Source organism: Gopherus flavomarginatus, chromosome 23 (assembly GCF_025201925.1).
Source record: "Gopherus flavomarginatus isolate rGopFla2 chromosome 23, rGopFla2.mat.asm, whole genome shotgun sequence".
Lineage (NCBI taxonomy): Eukaryota > Metazoa > Chordata > Testudines > Testudinidae > Gopherus > Gopherus flavomarginatus.
The window spans coordinates 9,890,398-9,910,363 of NC_066639.1; the positions used below are offsets into that span (position 1 = coordinate 9,890,398).

Sequence of the window (19,966 nt, forward strand, 5' to 3'; positions counted from 1 at the left end):
TCAGAGGGTTACACCCTGGTAGGAGGGGGCTAGGCCTGTACTGGGATAAGGTCACTCTGTGCTTCCCAGTGTGGCAGAACCTAGAATGTCCATTAGCAGGGGAAATCCTGGGGGGAATCAACATGTGGAAAGGAGAGAAACCCTGTCTGAATTCTCTCACATTGGCCTTCTCACCCTGGCAGGCTGCAGAATAACGTCCACGTTTTGCTCCAGATCATCCCATCCTCCCAGGGGGAAGGCAATGGCTGCAATGGAGCTGGCTCAGGTAAGGGATTCTCAGGGAGCTGGTGGTGGGTTCTGCTTGGAGGGAGAGAAGCGGTAAATGTATAGGAGGGTGGGAGCCAGTGATGAGCTGCCAAAATATTAACAACAGGTTCCTTCCTCCTCACTTCATGAGGGGCTCATGCCCCCCCGAGGGTCGTGCCCCATGCAACCCCCCCTGTTCCTTGACACCCCCCCAGGGACCCCTGATCCATCCCCCCCTTCCCTGTCCCCGACTACTCCCTACCGCCCCATCAAACTCCTCCTCTCATTCTTCATGCCCCCTCGGAACCTCTGCCCCATCCAACCATCCCTTCTCTCTCTCCCTGACTGCCCCCCACCACCTCATCCAACCCCTGCTCCTTCTTGACTGCCCTCTAGGACCCTTGCCCCCATTCAATTCCCTTGTTCCCTGCCCTCTGACCGCCCCGACCCCTATCCACCCCCCACAACCCACCAAACACCCCCTCCCTGCTCCCTGCCCCTTACCACACTGCCTGGGGCCAGGACTGGGACAGCTCGGCCGGGACCGCGACTGACGCCGCAGGACCCAACTCCCCGAGCCAGGCTGGAGCTGCTCGGCTGGGGTGCTGCGGTGCTGTGGGACCTGAGCTGGGCTGGGTCGGAGCCGCTCGGCCGGGACCAGCCCCGAGCCAGGGGTGCGTAGACGGGACCCGGCTGGGGCGCTTGACCATGGCCATGTGGAGCCGCACAGGTGGAGCCGGACTGAGCCATACATGCCATCACCCCGCCCCCCCGGACCAGGTTACCTGCCTGCTGCTTGTTTCAGGCTTCCCTTGAACATTTGGTTCGCAGGAAGCAGGGGATGGGGAGGAGAAGGAGGATGGAGCTTTCAGAGGAGAGGGGGAGGTGAGCTGGGGCTGGGGGCCGGGTGGACAACTGCCCAAGCCTTTGTTAAATTTAAAAGCTTTTTTAGAACCAGTAGTCCTGGGACAACCTGTTCTAAAAAGGCTTCTAAATTTAACAACCTGTTCATGCGAACCGGCTGGAGCTCACCACTGGTGGGATCTGCTAGAGGTGGTGGGAGGCAGGAAATATCTTTAGTGGAGAAAGGGAAGGGGACAGGATGTGACAAAACTGCTGAGACTTGTGTACTTTAGGCTGTGATGGGTTGTCACCCCGGGGTGCAGTCTGGGGGGCTTCTGGGAACCGCTGTGCCCTCTAACCCTCGAGCCGGGCTGGCCCTTCTCACACTGCTTTGCTGGAGATTCAGCCTGTCTCTCCACGGCCTGTTATCACTCAACTCGACAGCAGGTGGCTCCATGCAGCCAACTAAGCTACCTGAGTGCGTTACCTAAGCCACTCAAGGAGAGAGAGAAGACAACAGCCAATTTCCCAGCAATAAGTGTTAGCAAACAGATCAAAGCAGATTACCTAGCAAATAACCGAAAACTCAAACCAAGCCTAACATACTATCTGGATAGAATGTGAATTAGCAATTTCTCACCCTGACTGATGATACAAGCAGTCTACCAAGTTTCCAAACACAAGCTAGAAATCCCTTTACCCTGGAACCAGCACTTCCCCCAGTTCAGTGTTCATTCCTCAGGTGTTTCCAGGAGTTCTCTTGTGCGTGGAATGAGGCCAAGAGCTGATGTCACACTCCACCTTATGTAGCTTTTCCATATGGCAGGAACCCTTTGTTCTAACCTCAGTTCCCAGTCCGGTTTGTGGAAAAATACAGGTAGCAAAATGAAGTTCATTGTCATGTGGTCTGGTCACATGCCCTGCTGAGTCACAGTAGCCATGACTCCTAGACTGGCTGAACCGTTCACAGGAGGGGTAAGCTCTTCCACAGTCCATTGTCTTTGTTGATGAGCCATGAACACTGTCTGACTTCTTCATTGTTGTACCTGAAAGGCTCGTTGTGGCTGTTAACCCAGAGTAAGCACATTTGAAAGATAGATACAGAGTCAATATCCATAGCACAGGTAAGATAATCATATTCAGCAAATCATAACTTTTCCAGTGACACCACACATGAGACACTTTGTGCAAAATGAGTCATGTCCTAATCATATTATAATCCTGCACTATGTTGAATATTGGCTGTAGTGTCAGATAGGTTCTAATTTCAAGGCACAGGCTTTGGGAATGAAACTTCCCCTCTTTATGGAACAGGAAATAACCCTCCAGCCAGGGCTGGGACAACTTCCCAGACTCCCAGTACTGAAACCTGAACCTCATGACACTTCATTAGTTACCTCCATCCCTAGTCTTTGTGGCAACTGCAAACTTTATCGGTGATGATTTTATATTCTCTTCCAGGTCATTGATAAGAATGTTAAATAGCACAGGGCCAAGATCCAATCCTTGCAGGAACCCGCTAGAAAGAAATCCACTCGACCATGGTTCCCTATTTAAAATCTCAGTTTTTAATCTATTTAATGTATGCCCTGTGTATTTTGTATCTTTCTACTCAAAATATTGTACTGAACCAACTCATGTGCCTACATATATTACATCAGGATTATTAGCTGCAAGTAAACTTTTGATCTCATCCAATAAGGATATCCAGTTAGTTTGATAGGATCTATTGTGTCTAAACCTTTTTAATGGGTACTAATTATATTACCCTCCTTTCTTTCTTAGTGAAATCCAGTATTGGCTGCTCCATTCTCTTGCCCAGTATCGATTTCAGACTGACACATGTGTTATTAGCTGCGTCATCTCTTCTATACTTTTTAAATATTGGCACTGCATTAGCTTTATTCCAGTCTTCTGAAATTTCCCAAGTGTTCCAAGTCCTAATTAAAATCAACATTAACAGTCCACCATGCTCCTCCAGCAGGTCTTTCAAAACTCTAGTTATCTGGACCATTGTTAGGATTAATTTTGTCCTTTTAAAAACTTCTTTCTTATTTTCATTGGTTGATCACTGATTTCTGATAGCTTCTCTTGCCAACTTTCTACAATTCTGACCTTCGAACTTCTATTCTTTACTTTTGAGTTCCCCTTTCTTCCATATATTTTATTTGGAGAGTGTTGGGATTCCTACCAGGGAGCTACCAGCAGGCTCCAGAGACAGCCCCATCTCCTATATTAAGCTTTGGCTAGTAGCTATGTGATCAATGTGATGACCCTGCTTCCGTCTGTCAGCTGGGAGACACAAAGGTTCTCTCTTCCTCCTGGCTGCTCTAGGCAAGGTGGGGTGGGACTCTGTTAACATGTGCCTCCTGGAGCTTCCATTTACCTGGTGCTGCTGTTCTATGAATAGTGGGGTTGTGAGTGGGGCAGCAGGTCCTGAGTGTTGGACTCTTTCTTTTTCAGGGGCCGGTGACTTTCGAGGAGGTGGCTGTGTATTTCACTAGGGAGGAATGGGCTCTTCTGGACTCTGTTCAGAGAGCCCTCTACAGGGATGTCATGCAGGAGAACTATGAGACGGTGACCTCGCTGGGTAAGAAGTCCTGTCCTCTGGGTTATTAGAAGCTGTGGGGTCTCTAAAGAACCTGAGCAGTAATAACTTTATACCTTTATTCATCATTCAAGTTTTGACAAGTTTCTTTGTCCCCCTTTTTTTCCTTATCTCCCATACACTAGCAGGGAGGGAGGAGGTAATAAGGGATAAGGAGGGAACACAAGAAGCTCCCAAGGCGCCGGGAGGTGGTGCCGGCTGCGAGTAATGGGAAGAAGCAGAGGGGAGTGTGGAGGAAGGGCACCCAGGAATTGGGCTGGGTGGGTCATTGGGAGGGAGGAGAGGTTTGGGGATCTAGAACTGTGGGGGATCCCAGACCTTTAACCCTGAATCCCTACCCAAACCTCAGCTAAATCCTAGACTTCAGCATAACCACTCTCGCAAAGCCTCAACTTAATATAAGGCCCTGAACTGTAGCAAGCTTAGGCTACGTTTACTAAATCGTATCACTAAATCGATCACGGCTAGATCGATCTCAGAGCATCAATCTCGGCTGTAGTGTCGACCTGCCCTTAATAACCCATTTGTTTATGCTCACCTCTTTGCCTCCACGCATGTACCAAAATAATAAGTAATACTCTGATCATGGCATCTTACCTCTAGCAAGTATAAAATTGCCCACAAGACGTGAGACTAGCTCATAGATCGTAAAATCAGGTCGGGGTCAAGAAGAGTGAGAGTTTGGAGAGAGTCTTGTCCCCCCTCTTCCCATCTGCAGCAGCCACAAGCTGTCTTCCCTCCAGGCTCCTTGGATCTTTGAGCCTGTCCCTCTTGAGGTTACGTAGCCCAGTTCTTGTTTCTTACATTCTCCTTTTTCAGAAGAATTAGAGGCTGTTGCTCCTGAATGTTAGCGTTTAATTCCCCAGCCTTCTCCTCCCACTGGGGGAGTTTAATTCTCCCTCCCATTTCACCTGAGTCACTAGATTTCCTAATTCCCCAAAATGTGCTTTTGCAATGTCACAGTTCAGGGGTAGCTAAGCCTTTGACCTGCCTCCATGGTCTGCTCAAGGAATGGCTCCTCAGGTATCAGACCTCTAGCCAGCCCCTCTCTATGGGCAGGGACCCACATACGTCTCCTTTTTGACCAGTGTGTGAGGATTGCAGCTTGTCCTCCACTGTGTTTGCTGGATTAACGTCCAGTTCCTGTGCTTTGCTTTCTCTCCAGGGGCTGTGAGCAGTGTGTGTGAGACAGAGGTGGGACTTTTGGTGATACTTGTATGATGCCAATACACACCTCAGTTTCCTGCTGTGATTGGTATTGCTATGATTATAAAGAGCAGGAGACGTGAGGTGTTTTGTCACATAGCTGTCATGGGGTGATATGAATGGGTCATTTAGGACTCACTGGGAGTAACCTACATCAATCTAATACCCAACAGAGACAAGAGAATGACTGTCACCCAGGGCTGCCCAGATGATTCAGGGGGCCTGGGGTCTTCGGTGCCGTTTCCCCCTTATCTGCTCTGAGACCGCAGAGCATTTTCCTCATGTCACCCTTACCAGCTGGAAGGAGGTTACTAGTGGAGTTCCTCAAGGATCGGTTTTTCGACCAATCTTATTTAACCTTTTTATTACTGAGCTTGGCACAAAAAGTGGGAATGTGCTAATAAAGTTTGCGGATGATGCGAAGCTGGGGGGTATTGCTAACACGGAGAAGGACCAGGATATCATACAGGAAGATCTGGACAACCTTGTAAACTGGAGTAATAGTAATAGGATGAAATTTAATAGTGAAAAGTGCAAGGTCATGCACTTAGGGATTAATAATAAGAAGGTTAGATATACATTGGGGACGCATCAGTTGGAAGCAAGAGAGGAGGAGAAGGACCTTGGGGTATTGGTAGATCACAGGATGACTATGAGCCGCCAATGTGATATGGCCATTAAAAAAGCTAATGCGGTTTTAGGATGCATCAGGCAAAGTATTTCCAGGAAAGATAAAAAGGTGTTAGTACCGTTATATAAGGCACTGATGAGACCCCACCTGGAATACTGCGTGCAGTTCTACTCTCCCATGTTTAAGAAGGATGAATTCAAACTGGAACAGGTTCAGAGACGGGCTACTAGGATGATCCGAGGAATGGAAAACCTGTCATATGAAAGGAGACTCAAAGAGCTTGGCTTGTTTAGTCTAGCCAAAAGAAGGCTGAGGGGGGATATGCTTGCTCTTTATAAATATATCAGAGGGATTAATATTAGGGAGGGAGAGGAATTATTTAAGCTGAGTACCAATATAGACACAAGAACAAATGGGTATAAACTGGACACTAGGAAGTTTAGACTTGAAATTAGATGAAAGTTTCTAACCATTAGAGGAGTGACGTTCTGGAACAGCCTTCCAAGGGGATTAGTGGGGGCAAAAGACATATCTGGCTTTAAGATTAAGCTTGATAAGTTTATGGAAGGGATAGTATGATGGGATAGCCTAATTTTGGCAATCGATCTTTGATTATCAGCAGATAAGTATGCCCAGTGGTTGATGATGGGATGTTGGATGGGATAGGATAGGATCTGAGTTACTGCAGGGAATTCTTTCCTGAGTGCTACCTGGTGAGTCTTGCCCACATGCTCAGGGTTTAGCTGATCGCCATATCTGGGGTCGGGAAGGAATTTTCCTCCAGGGCAGATTGGTAGAGGCCCTGGAGGTTTTTCGCCTTCCTCTGCAGCGTGGGGCATGGGTCACTTGCTGGTGGATTCTCTGCAGCTTGAGGTCTTCAAACCACAATTTGAAGACTTAAATAACTCAGGAATAGGTTAGAGGTTTGTTCTAAAAGAGGATGGATTGGATTCTGTGGCCTGCTTTATGCAGGAGGTCGGACTAGATGATCACATTGGTCCTTTCTGACCCTAGAATCTATGAGCTCTGATGCCGCAGAGCATTTGCCCTGTTTCCCTGTTCCTGTTCCCCCTCCTGTTTGACTCACTTTATATAGTAATATTCTCAGCTATACCTTTGCTTAACCAATCATTGTACTGAAATTTAATTAACCAATCCTAACACATTGAAACATAATTCTCTAACCAACTGTATCCCACTACCTAATTAACTTACACCTAGCAAAATTAATTATACAGCAGACAAAAACAATTAGAGAACCAGACATATTAACATTGTAAAGCGGTGGCCATAAAGATAAAAAAATACAAAAGTGAGAGTTTCACAACCACAAGCATTGAGTAGTGATTTCTTGCCAAACCAGGCTGCTATTAAACTAAGTATTCTTTAACCATCTTAAGATCTGTTTCTTTATCTGGTAGTGCTGGGCACTATCAGGACAGGATCATCTTCCTAACAGCCCAATAGCATCTTATTTCAATGTGACTGGTTTGGGATGTGAGAATGTGACCCTTTGCTTCCCAGCTTATGGCTGCCCCTGCTGCTTAATCAAAGGCCTTAGCCTAAGGACAAGGCCTCAGACTGTCACGGTAAGAGAAGGCCCTTACAAATACAGACAGTGATTTTGATTCTTTGTTTTCATACTCCTGTAAGTAGCTCAGTGATAAAAATACACCTAAGTTCTTAAACTATAGGCTTTACAGGCAGGCCTGAATATCTCTATTCTAACAGTGGGTTCTGTCCCTTATCCCATTCTGTGCCTGTCTTGTGTATTTAGATTTTAAATTCTTCAGGGCATGGGCCATCTACTATTCTGTGTTTGTACTTGTCCTAGCACAATGTGGACCCACTGTTAGTTGCTCCTTAGCAATAATGTAATGAATATGATTTATAATCGTAATAACTCTCCTGCCTCTTTGAAGCAAGGAAGCTGGCCTTGGGATGTTACTGCTTAACAATGAGCTGGGGGTTAAAACCATGGACTATTCTTTGTGACAAGTATCCCACAAATTCTACTGACCTCCCTGGTTTTCTTTGCCTGCAGTAGGGTTTCCAGTTTCCAAACCTGATATGATCTCCCAGGTGGAACGAGGGGAAGAGCCGTGGGTTCCAGACCTCCGTGGCTCTGAGAAAGAAGTGCTTCCAAGAGCTGCCTGCACAGGTGAGGACTTGGTTAAACCAACTCAACAACTGTGTGGGAATGCAGGAAACATTTGGGATGTCCTACAAAGACCCTGTGAGCTCTCCAAGTTCAGGATTGTTCCCTGCAGATGTGGAATCATTATGGCAGATGTCACTCCTGGCTTCCATCCTATTCTGACTCACAACTGGCAGCAGGTCGCTCCCCGATCTCGCTTTCCTCTGAGTGTTCTCGTGAGATGCAGACCAAAACTGATCCCTTCCTCTCTCCTCTGGGGAAGGTTTTGGGGAAAATCAGCTCCTGATAGGTTTGATCTCTCCCACACATATTTTCGATTGTTCATCCCTTTTTCCATTCCTCTCTCTGAGATTTTCTTTCTTTCCGGTGCAGGTAGTGACCTGTGTCTGGATTCTCTCTGTCTCCCATCAGGTGATGGGATGGTGAGTGAGAATGAGGAGGAGAAACCCCATCAGGAAGATGCTGAGCAAAGAGAATCACATGGAATGTCATCAGGAAGATCCAAAGAGAATGTTTCCAGGAGTTGTGCACTCCCAGAAAAACCAAAAGCCTGTGAGACTCAGGGGAAGCCAGAGGGAAACTTTAGTAGCCTCTCAGTCCTTAAAGCAAGCGGTAGAATCAACTTGGACGAGACATGCTACACGTGCACTGAGTGCGGGAAAAGCTTCAATCGGAGCTCACACCTTATCACACATCATAGAATCCACACAGGAGAGACGCCCTACACATGCGCTGAGTGTGGGAGAAGCTTCAATCAGAGCTCTACCCTGAACACACATTGTAGAATCCACACAGGAGAGACGCCCTACACATGCACAGAGTGTGGGAAAAGCTTCAATCAGAGCTCTACCCTGAACACACATCGTAGAATCCACACAGGAGAGACGCCCTACACATGCACTGAGTGTGGGAAAAGCTTCAATCGGAGCTCTACCCTGAACACACATCGTAGAATCCACACAGGAGAGATGCCTTACACATGCTCTGAGTGCGGGAGAAGCTTTAATCGGAGCTCACACCTTATCGGACATCAGAGAATCCACGCAAGGGAGATGCCCTACACATGCTCTGAGTGCGGGAAAAGCTTCAGTCAGCGCTCACACCTTAACACACATCAGAAAATCCACAGAGGAGAGACGCTCTACACATGCGCTGAGTGTGAGAAAAGCTTCAGTCAGCGCTCACACCTTATCAGACATTGTAGAATCCACACAGGAGAGACGCCCTACACATGCGCTGAGTGTGGGAAAAGCTTCAATCGGTGCTCAAACCTTATCAGACATCAGAGAATGCACACAAGAGAGACGCCCTACACATGCTCTGAGTGTGGGAAAAGCTTCAATCGGAGCTCTACCCTGAACACACATCGTAGAATCCACACAAGGGAGATGCCCTACACATGCTCTGAGTGCGAGCAAAGCTTCAGTCAGCGCTCAAGGCTCATTAGACATCAGAAAATGCACAGAAGAGAGAATTGTAATAAATCTCTTGACTAGGGTTGGCAAAAACGATTTTTTTAAAAAAAAATCACATTAGTTAATTCCCACATAGTGATTTTTGCATCATCTTCACCGTGGTGTCTCAGCTCCACCAGATAAGTTGCCGCCTTCTGCCTTTTGCAGCTCATCCTTCTTTGGGGTCAGTCCTATGATCTTTTCTATCAACTCCTTTCCTTTTGAGTCATAGGAGTGTGTATCCCTCAAGCCAGGAATGTTCATGAGTTCCAAGTTGGGGAGAGAGGTTTGATCCCAGCAAGGTACACTGAGGCAAAAACTACTTGTGCCTTCCATCCACGAGGACTGTAGATGGCGTTAGCTGCTCAAGTTAGTGATCTTAATATAAAAAGTTGTAGTGCAGATGCAGCCCAGGTGCAGTGGTTGGCATTAGCTTTCCCCTTGACCTGACTTAAACTCCATCACTGTTCCTAGTCTAAACTAACCCTGAGCATCACGGTTATCCTGTTCCCCCATTTCAAAGCAATTGTTAGTCATCGAGTTCTCCCTTGGGGAACAAATTGTTTCATTCCCAGTTGTTCTGATGTTGCTTCAGGTTGTGCTGGAGAGCAGATATTTTCATTATTATTTTCCGCACTTAAAATATATTGAACTATAACAAAGAGCAGGAGGAAGGCAGGGATAGGGAAAAATGTCATTTCATCCTCTATAACAGACATTGTTAGGATATGTCTGAAAGAGTCCCTTATTCCCCATCACTGTCCTCCTTCAATCCATGCTAGAACCTAAGAATCCTTTTCCTTTCCCCAGTTGTGGGATGGGAGACTTCCAAAACTGCTCCCTGTGCTATAGCACATGGCTAAGCTCAGAGAATAAACCCCAAATCTCCCCTGAGCTTAGCTTTTTGAATTCTGTATTTCCGATTGCTTCAAGCCTGGGCATTTTGATTATTAACCAGTTTCTCTAGCACTGTTCCTACCACTGTTTCTGTAACATATTTTGTTTTTTAGGGGACAGGGTTATTATTCCTTTGCCTAACCCCAACCTGGAAGGCCAGGGTGTCTATTTTCTCTGGCCCCTCCCCACAGACAAATCTGACAGGGTTGAACCTGCCTGGAGCAAACAAAAAGCCCCACCGGTCACACAAACAAAGCGGATAGACACACACAAGACACAGAAGAAACTGAATAATGTGAGCTATCAACATTTCCACTTTCTCGCAGCATGTTAGTTCTGAAGCTTGTTTTAATTTCTTTTCTTGGAACCAGAACTGGGGAAAGAGAACACTGGAGTCAGTGGAATTACAGCAGGAAGGGATAAGTCTCATGATTCGTCACTAACCAAAGCTTTGTAAACAGAGCGATAATGTTACTGAATGGTCTGGCTAACCCTGCAGTTAGAAACAATCAGCTCTATGGGTGGTAAATTGACAGAGGCTTTGCTGCTGAACATGAAATAGCAGCTGTTGAAAGGTAATATGCTTCTATTTCAATGCCTCTGGAAGTACAGAAAACAGTGATCTATGTTAAAGGCAAGTTGCCATTTCTCAGTGCCCCAATTTCTATTGTATGTGTACAGGAAGGTTTGAATGTGTAGCAGGTAGTTTGGTAAAGCTTAGCTATTTTGTGTGTGTAACAGGCTCCTGCCCACCTCCAGCAGAGGTTTCAGTCACATACTATGGCAACTTACCGAATGTCAAACAAATTAGTCCATTCCTCCCCATAGTCAGTCTCTGATGGGAATGTTAGAATGATGCAGAGAAGTGGGAGAGTATCGCAGTAGGAATACATTAAAAAAGTGGGATTAATCGGAGCTGTGATGCAGACAGAGCCTGTTCTAGAGCTGGTGAAGTGACAGGGACACACTCCCACTAGTGCTGGCTCTGAGATAACAGCAGAAGCAGACTGAGGAGAATGAGCTCCTGTGGGAGCTATGGGCAGCTGCCCTGTCAGTGCACCACTCACCTGGCAGGTGTTACACAAAACACAGCACTTCCCATCTGGAAGAGAAACACTTCCCCCTTTGCCACTACTTCATTATACCATCCATGAGGCTGTTTGTCGTGCAGGACTTTGATCTCTTTGGGTGGTCTATGGTGATTCATAAAAGAGCCATTAGGGGAGCAGGAGTCATCCCAATGGAAATCTCTTCACTTCTTTCTCAGTGTTACCTTCTTAGCCCTGGCTTTGGAGATGACCTTCGCCTTATCCTATCTTGATTTTAGGTAGGATTTTGATCACCTTCTGGGGCTTGGCAGCTTAGGCCTTTTGTGGGCTTTTCTCTGCCTTTTTGGTCCCCGCTGCAGTCAGTACATGCTAGACATGGGCATGGTGACCTTCCTGAGGTTCTTGACAGCTTTAGCCAGCTTTTTGGGGGCTATTTTCCTGCTCACAGCCACTGTCGTCTTCTCATGCCTTGTCCTGGGGCCCAGCTGCTGGTTGAATGTGAAGGAGCCAAAGTGCCGGTGACTTTAGCCCGCACCAAGTTGCCTTTGCTCGCCAGACTCCTGAACCCCAACTGAACGTGGTTCTTCTGCACAGCACAGCTGTGGAGAAGAGGGATCTGCAAATGTACATTCCTATGATCCCTTTGTTTAATGGATGAAAACATAAAGCAGACACTTAGAGGATTGGAACTGATTTCAGCTGATGGACAAGTTTGCTAGATTTTTATGCATTTGGACAGTGAAATGTGGAGTTTTGACATTCATTTCAAGCATTCCCGTATAGTGGAGCTCCTGAACATAATGGATAATAGAAATGAAAATGTTTTCCCTTTTTTCAAAAATAAAAATAAAAAAATGAGGCTTATTAAAGGGCACTTGGATTTGAAGCAAGGACCCCTTGATCTGAAGTCAAACACTGTACCACTGAGCTATACCCCTGTGAGAGCAGATATTTTCCCCACTGTAGCTGAAGCACATCAGTGATTCCAATAGCAGGGGCAGGTTCTCTTTGGGGCACAGAGATTTTTGGGGGAGTTGGTGGCTCCTTTCTTTCCTCACCGTGGAGTAAACTCAGCTTTTTATTCCATGGTACATGTATTATGGACTAACAGCAGCAGCTTGAAGAAAGAGGAGAGTGAATATCTCACTCTCAGGGCTGAAGGTGGCCACGTCCCCTCTGTCTGACCGTTGCCATTGCAGAGAGAAGGTTTCAATGGAATTGAATGCCCTGGCTCAGACTAGAGACACAGAAAGGTTTTGCTGTTCGTTGAACGGCAAAAGAAATTGTGTCTGTATGTGAAACTGAGGAGGGACATGAAATGCCCACGGTGGCGGAATGCCCTAAGCTAAGGCAGAAGAGTGAAGGAATGGGGCTGAGGAATGACTGAAGTGGACTCACCTGGGATTGAAATGACATTTGTTTGTGTCGGGTAGTGAGAAATGTGACATGAATTCAGATGCAGGGTTGAGGCTTCTTTAGCTCCTTGTAGAACTTGAACTTGAATTCCCAGAAGGGAGAAAGGGAAAGTCTGGGGCTGCCGTTAGTCCCTGCCTGGAGCAGTGTATAAAAAAGGCTCCAGAGATGCAGCTGGCAATTACAGGCCACTAAGGCTAACTTCAACACCAGGCACATGGGGTGAAATTGTAGAGCTGAATTATTAGACCCATAGCTAAACGGAATTTGTGGGGTGTACAGTTAGAGAATTACTCAGTCCTCGATGGCCCCCTGCACAGTGTCTCCAGAGTCCTGTGCGCTCCCCCAGCAACTGGTGGTCTTCTCAGTCCTCTTCTTCCTCCAGGCTCCAGCAGCTCTCCAGGACAAACACAGCTCCAGCAGCAGCAGCAGCAGTTCCAGCAACCTTGGTGGCCAGGCAGGAAGGACCCCCCCCCCCCACAGGTTGTAGCTGTACTGGTAGTACTGGGGTCCTGGCTTCTCCCTCCAGAGGTGGGGGAGTGGGGGCCGACCAGCAAGGCCCCCCCACCCCTCGCTCAGCAGCAGCACTAGTAGTCCAAGGAAGGAGCACTCCTGCCAGCAGTAGCAGCCCAGGAAGGGAGAAGAAGCTCCAGCCAGCAGAGTAGCCAGAGAAGGGGGAGAGCTCCAGCCGGCAGGACAGCCCGAGGACACAGAGCGCTTCCTGTACCTATTGGGTTTCTGGGAACTGGGCTGGCGGAAGCCTGCCCAATGCTAAAGGATCCCCCCTGCACAGCCGAAGGGGAGGATCTACAGGACCTCAGAAACCCACTGATTCTGAGGGAGAACTAATAAAAGAACAGGGGCAGGAATGCGGTCAAAGGATCATAAGAAGGGAACCTAATGGGGACACCGAACAGAGAACCCCGGACAGCGCCCACTGCTCCTCAAAGGCGTCAAGGGAGCCAGTGGACGTCGCCCAGAGGAACTCCGCCCAGATACGTGAACGGACCAAGGATTGGAAACAAGCCCCACAGTCACCAGCGTCCCCATCGGCCAACCCCCTCCCTGGTTGCGTAGATGGCCAGTTTAGCCAGGACGAGGAAGAGGTTGACCAGGAGGTCCCGTGACTTTGTGGGGCCACGGATTGCAATAACAAAAAGCTCAAAACACTCAGTATACGCAGGCCACTGCTCTATATTCTCATCAAAAGGTTCCAGTGGTCCTTTCAGAGTAGCCATGATTTTTAGTTTCACTTTCACAGTCAGTGCAAACATGCAGTTTGTTTGTTTGTTTGTTCTGTACCTTGACTTCTACTTCCTTCTGTTGCTGGAGCAGCACCGGAATCCCATCCTCATAGCCACTTGTTATATCCCTGGGGGCAGCCGGTTTAGGAAGAAATCACTTGAGGCCAGAGAGCAGACAGCTAACAAAACTGCCATTTATTTACAGACACAGAGCTCGCCTAACGGGCCAAAACTGGCTGGGCTAGCCCCTAATAATCTAACTCAGTTGCCATAGGAACAAAAACTATGACAACCAAGTACCCGTCAGTAGGCAACGTGGCTTAGCTGGTTAAAGCACCTGTTTTGTAAACAGGAGATTCTGGGTTCAACTCCCAGTGGTGCCTTGTAGAGTAGCTTTTTGGGACACCTGCTATTGGCTACTGTCAGAGGACAAGATTCAGAGCTAGATGGACCTTTGATCTAGCCCGGTGTGGCTGTTTTTATGGTTTAAATTACACTCACAGGCACTGATAATAGAGTTACTGAAAGTTTGGGAGTTAGGAGCTGATAGGTCAGTAGTCCAGTCCCCTCGCAGACGACCCCCTCCCTCTGGGACAGGGGCAGGTCTGAGCTCTCACACCAAATGCTTTTTGTGGCTGCCAGAATCAGTGGGCAGCTTGTTTAGTTTATGCCGAGGGTTGAGTCCTGCTTTGTGCACCGTATTTGAGAATGAAAATCCTAAACCGCCCTTTGAAATAACGAATGCAGCAGGACGTGTTATTGTCCCTGCCCCAAAGCAGACAGACCAATGGAGAAATGCCATGAGTCCAGGGTAATACTCCACTGCGATTTTACCATTTCCACTCGCTAAACTCCCTCCCAACCTTCTGGGCTCCTAGAGCAGGGGACTGAGACTGAGCTGAGACACGGACACTGCAACTTTACTACAGCCCAAGCTGTATGATCCTGATTAATCTGACACAGGCCAGTCGTGGGTGTTTCATTGCACTAGAGACGTAGCCTAATGTCATGTCTACACTGCGATTAACACACCCAAGGCACCTGTCTCAAAACCTGGCCAGCTGACTCAGGCTTATGGGGCTTGGACTGCAAGATTATAAAATTACAGTGCAGACATATGGACTTGAGCCCAACCTCAGAGACGCCACGAGGAGTGAGGGTTTCCAAACCCAGGCTTCAATGTGAACACAAGTATCTGCACCACAGTTTTTAGCCCCACAGCTTTAACTCCATAAGCCCAAGTCAGATGACACAGAACAGCCATGCTGCCATCTTTATCCCAGAAGAGATGGACTCTACGGGTACGTCTCCATTGCAATGTCAGCCCAGGTGTGGCATGCTGTGCTCAAAGCACCACCTGGAAGCCCCATATTCACCACTCATATAATGATGGCACGGTTTGTACAAAGTCTGCCTGGTGAGGTATCATTTCAAAAGTCTTGGTTTGTTGAACCTTAATATCATGTTGGACTGCGTGTGTAGCATTGGTTGGGAAGTTATGAAGTTTTGTTCTGTGTGAGTTACTGAAATATGTTATGAGGTTGGGAAATGCCCACCACCAGCCTGTCAGGTGTGACAATGGAGAAGCCAGACTCGCTGCTGGCCCATTAAAGGGATCCACATTCCCAAGGACTATCCCAGGAACCGTGTACAATGCAGACTTCTCCGAGATAGCACAGCAACAATGGACACTGCTTGACTCACATCCTAGCAAAGGTACTTCCTAGCAAGTTGGAAGAAACTATGAAAGAAGGGTAGAGACATCATGAGTTGGCCTCTTTCCCCCACAACTCAACACCTGTAAACGCATCTGGTGGACAAACACTTCATTGAAATAATTCAGAAATCAGAAGAGAATAATAATACATTCAAATCAAAGTCCCCAAACTACTACTGGTTTTTCAGCAGAAAATTTTCAGTTTGGGGAATTTTGTTTTCTCAGTCAGACTTTGCCAAGGGAAGTAGGGAGAAGATGTTTGAGTTGCCCCCTTCAGAATAGCTTGACCTAGACACTAGCTCTGGTTCACTGTTGTGGCCTTGCTCAGGATGAGGGTATTTTAATTATTTGGGCAGGTCCCAGAGTGTTTGGGGGAGATTATGAGTCTATTACCTTTTGAGATAAAAACTAAGAAATACAAGACTAGAGAATTTTTTTTTTAGAAATGTGGGATTTAGACATTTTATTTAAAGCAAGGGGGGACTGGAGTTTCTGGGAAGGTTTTTGTTTGCAAGAAGCAACATTGTTTGATCTGTCATTGTACCAAAGGGAGAGATGGTTGTCTATAAAGGAGGGGTGAAGATTAAATACATCCAATGAGGATGGGATTTGAACCCATGCAGGCAGAGCACAATGGATTAGCAGTCTATCACCTTAACCACGCAGTCACCTCATCTGAGCTGCTAGAACAGGGACAGGAGGAGCAATCTAAGGCTGGCAGTGATAGGGACACTAAGGAGTTTTTAAATACTAAGCAGAAGCTGGATCTGAATGAGCTCCCCCCTCACATCTAGAGATGAGCTGGGGAAAGACTTCAGGAACAGACCGTGTTTGCACAGACACACCTACTCTGCCTAGATATGCAGCATGATGGGGCCACTTTCCCAATATGACCAGTTTTGGTGGTGGTGGGTTACAAATCACTATAGGATTGAGTGGAATGAAATGTTACTCTCCTTCCTGTATGAGTGAAGGGCAGCAGAACATACCTAGTCCGTCCTGATGGAGGGGTAGGTGAGTGAAGAATACCTTTTATTCAACTGCATAGAAGCAACTCAGGATGTCACCCTAAACCAGTGGTCCCCAAACTTTTCACATTGTGCCTTTTTATCCGTGTCTGCGGCCCCTCGGAAACCACGGTCGAGAACCAGGGCTGGGAGTGGGGCTGTTGCTTGCTGGGGAGAGGGGTGCAGAAACAGGTAAGGGGGTCACACCTGGGCCAGGGGCTTAGGTTGAGGATAGGGTGGGTGAAGAGCTGGGATAGAGTGGGACTGTGTGGTGCTCCCTCCCTGCCCTCCATGGGGGCTGGCTCGGGCCCTGAGGTGCCCCCATGAACATTCCTCTGTGCCTCCCTAGGAGTCATGCTCCACATATTGGGGACCACTGTCCTAAACTGACCCCTAGTCACTAAGCAGGGGCTAGTGATGCTAAAGCCCAGGGACAGGGAACTTTGCCAGAGTGGAGCCTGCAGGTCAGATCATGGCGGGTGGACACATGCTCCATGCTCTGGAACAGCTCTGAGCCAAACCCAGGCAGAGTCGTCATCAGTGTGACACCCCCCAGGGGACGCTCTCACTAGGGGAAGCCTCCTTGCCCTCAGCCCTCCTAGGACTGACCTTGGACTTTTCAGCACCCCTGTTCCATACCAGGAGCTTCCTGTAGTGAGTCACCTTAGCAGGACACCTGGGAAAACCTTACACCCCTCACCCCGAAGGGGAGTCATGCACCCCCCAACTTCCGCAATCACCAGTGACTCTCAGCCAGGGTTGTAAAACAGAAGGTTTAGTAGTGGTCTGGAATCCAGCCTGGGAAAGTCTGTGTTAGCACAGGAGGCAGGAAGATTCAGCAATGTCCATCTTGGGCAGACCCAGAACTCAGACCCTGGGCTCTCCCGTCGAGTCCCCAAGCCAGCAGACTCCTTGCTTCCAACAACCAAAGTCAGCCAGGTCCTTTGTCCCTCCTTTGTTCTGTTTCCCGGGCAACCTGCTCACCTGGCCTCCAACTCTTTCTTTGTTCTCTGAAGGACATAAATCCACACTGTGTAGAGGGCAAGCATAGGAGTCTATTACACATAGCACTGGCGGAGTGTCCCCTTGCTTATTATGCTCAGAGACACTGCAAATTAATTGAATACAATAGAACATATACATTTTCCACAGGCGGGGGAAAGTGATGGGATAGGCAGTTCCACACCCCAGGACAGGTTTTGTAGCAAGACAAGATAAGCACATTAGCCAATGATTAACAGGTCACATAATGCCTCCACCCGTGGTCTCAAGTTAGCAAGTTAACATTTCATTAATACTTTGATAAAATGTTATTAGTATAAAATATATATGTTGAATTCTAATTTGGGGTCCATAGGAATGGAGCAGCTCCTTTGATTGTCCAACAGGTACATTCCTAGGGTTTAAAGCAAAGAAACAGTGAAAGTATATGGCAATAAAGATTGTTTTCTGTGTGTCTTAAGGCAAGGCATTGGTCCCTGGGAAAGGAGGTGGAAGGATGCCATATCTTATACTAAGATGTGCCAACTCTTCATAAACTCAAGCCTGGATCTGTGGAAAGAACATCTCCCTACAGAAGAAACAAACACAATAAAAACAGGGATTCTTTGTTCAATCTGCAACTTTGAATAAGACACAATTATTTAGTTCTTAGCTCCAACACCTGGCAATTTGCTTACCAGGCTTATCTTAGCAAGCAAGGCTTTCTGTTTACCCAGCTTTCTCTTAGCTGGTCACTATTTGCTAGGCCTCTGGTCCCTTGACCATACTCTGGACTTTGGGTCTGGAAAAGAGCTGGCACAATCCATAGACCAGGTAGTTCTATAAAATGCACATGGATTTTAACCCTTCACATCCAGTAATGGCAAAGTTCTTGGTTCAGACTTGTAGGAGGTTCACATCAAGTCTCTGGAGTCCATCCACAGCAGGGATGGGTCATTCAGTCCTTTGTACAGAGATTCAGTTTGTAGTAAAGTCCCTCCAGAGGTATGAAGCAGGACTGAAGACAAGATGAAGACGAGGCATCAGCCTTATATCGTCTCTTGCAGTGTGGTCTTTGCTTTCTTTGTCCCAAGGACACTCCATCCAGCATATGGCACAGAAAAACCTTGGAGTTCTGTCCATAGGCAGGTCCCTGCATACGTTGCAGAGTCACAAGGTGTATCTGCCTTCTCTCAATGTGTCGATTGTATAGCTGATGGTCCTTAATGGGCCATCAAGCAGGCTAGGCAGAAGTGACACCAACTAGTCTGGGGTGTTCCCCAGAAGCATAGCACAAGTTTGAAATAGGGACAGCATAGAGCCAATATTCATAATGTCAACTACAAAAATAATACACATCTAGAGATAGCATAATTATAATCAGCCAATCAGAACCTCTCCATAGACCCCTTATACGACAACCTTTCTACAATATTGGCTGCAAATATAGAACAGTGGTCACAACAGTTATCTATACAGTTACAGATTATGTCAATAAGGTCACAGGAGGTGACACGGCATCAGTGAGGCTGATACTGGTATACTGCCTCCAGTTTTCGTGTCCTCATTTGAAAAAGATGTTGTGAAATTGGAGCTGGGGCAGCAAAGAGCCACCAAATGTTCTGAGGGCTGGAGAAAAATGCCTTCTAGTGAGCTATTGAAAGAGCTCAACCTGATTAGCTTCTCAAAAGAAGATTGAAAGGTGACTTCATTGAAGTATTGAAGTGCCTTAATGGAGAGAAAAGATTGAGTGTTAAAGGGCTCTTTAATCAATCAGAGAAAGGCATAAAAAGACCGAATGGCTGGAAGGTGAAAAGACAAATTCCTATTACAACTAAGGCACAAATATTCAACAGCGAGGATGATTTACCACAGGAACAAGCTACCAAGGAAAGTGGTGGATTCAGCGTCTCTTGATGTCATTTAATGAAGACTACATGCCTTTCTGGAATGGGTTTGCTCCAAAAGTAGCTCTTGTGTCATACAGGAGGCCTGTGATAGGCAGGGGGTCAGATTAGATTCTCTAATGCTCGCTTCTGGCCATAAAGTCGACTAACTTCTGAAAAACTGAGTGTAGCGTTGGGAGCAGTGTCTGATGTTTTCCTGTCTAGCTGGCTTGCTTCCTAGAACGAACACCCCTTGAGTGGGGTGATCCACAGGGAGTAGCTCAAACCTCCAAAGTGCCTGGCCAGGGGCAGGGCATTGGCACAGCAAGGGAGGGGTGTGGCAGTGACATCACAAAGGGCTTTTTCAGGACCTCAGACTATTGGTCAAAGGTGGTGAGGAGGTGGTGACCTCACAGAGAGATGCTGACATGAGCCATGCAGGCCAGGGGCAAGGGGCAGGGAAATCTCAGAGACCCCTATGGCTTTGCTTCAGCAAGTCTCCTTCTCCAGGTCTCTCTTTGAGGACTGAGAGAGTATTTGGGTTCACGGACGTGAGCGCCAGGAGAAACCTGTTTTGAGTTTTCTCCTTCCCTTTTTGTGATTTTACTAGAAAACAGCCATCCCTG

The 19,966-nt window shown here is 47.3% G+C and overlaps 2 protein-coding genes and 1 non-coding gene across 10 annotated transcripts in view; all 3 read left to right on the plus strand.

Annotated features, from left to right (window-relative positions):
* Positions 1 to 19,966, plus strand: part of LOC127039398 (zinc finger protein 501-like) — a 110,439-nt gene that overhangs the window by 85,913 nt on the left and 4,560 nt on the right. The window contains exons 2-5 of one of the 8 annotated variants that reach the window (XR_007770955.1): positions 183 to 265; positions 3,553 to 3,679; positions 7,579 to 7,695; positions 8,065 to 10,618. Coding sequence is in view for 6 of the 8 variants with exons in the window: in XM_050933102.1 (XP_050789059.1) it covers positions 242 to 265; positions 3,553 to 3,679; positions 7,579 to 7,695; positions 8,065 to 9,188 (1,392 nt within the window). In the remaining 2 variants the exon portion in view is untranslated. Of the gene's footprint in view, positions 1 to 182; positions 266 to 3,552; positions 3,680 to 7,578; positions 7,696 to 8,064; positions 11,765 to 19,966 lie in introns of those variants that run through there. The other 7 variants (XR_007770956.1, XM_050933102.1, XM_050933101.1 and 4 more) reach the window with 7 other exon arrangements.
* Positions 1 to 19,966, plus strand: part of LOC127039361 (zinc finger protein 345-like) — a 255,743-nt gene that overhangs the window by 11,655 nt on the left and 224,122 nt on the right. The window lies entirely within an intron of this gene.
* Positions 14,059 to 14,132, plus strand: TRNAT-UGU (transfer RNA threonine (anticodon UGU)). The gene has a single exon. It is a non-coding gene; the product is annotated as a tRNA-Thr (tRNA).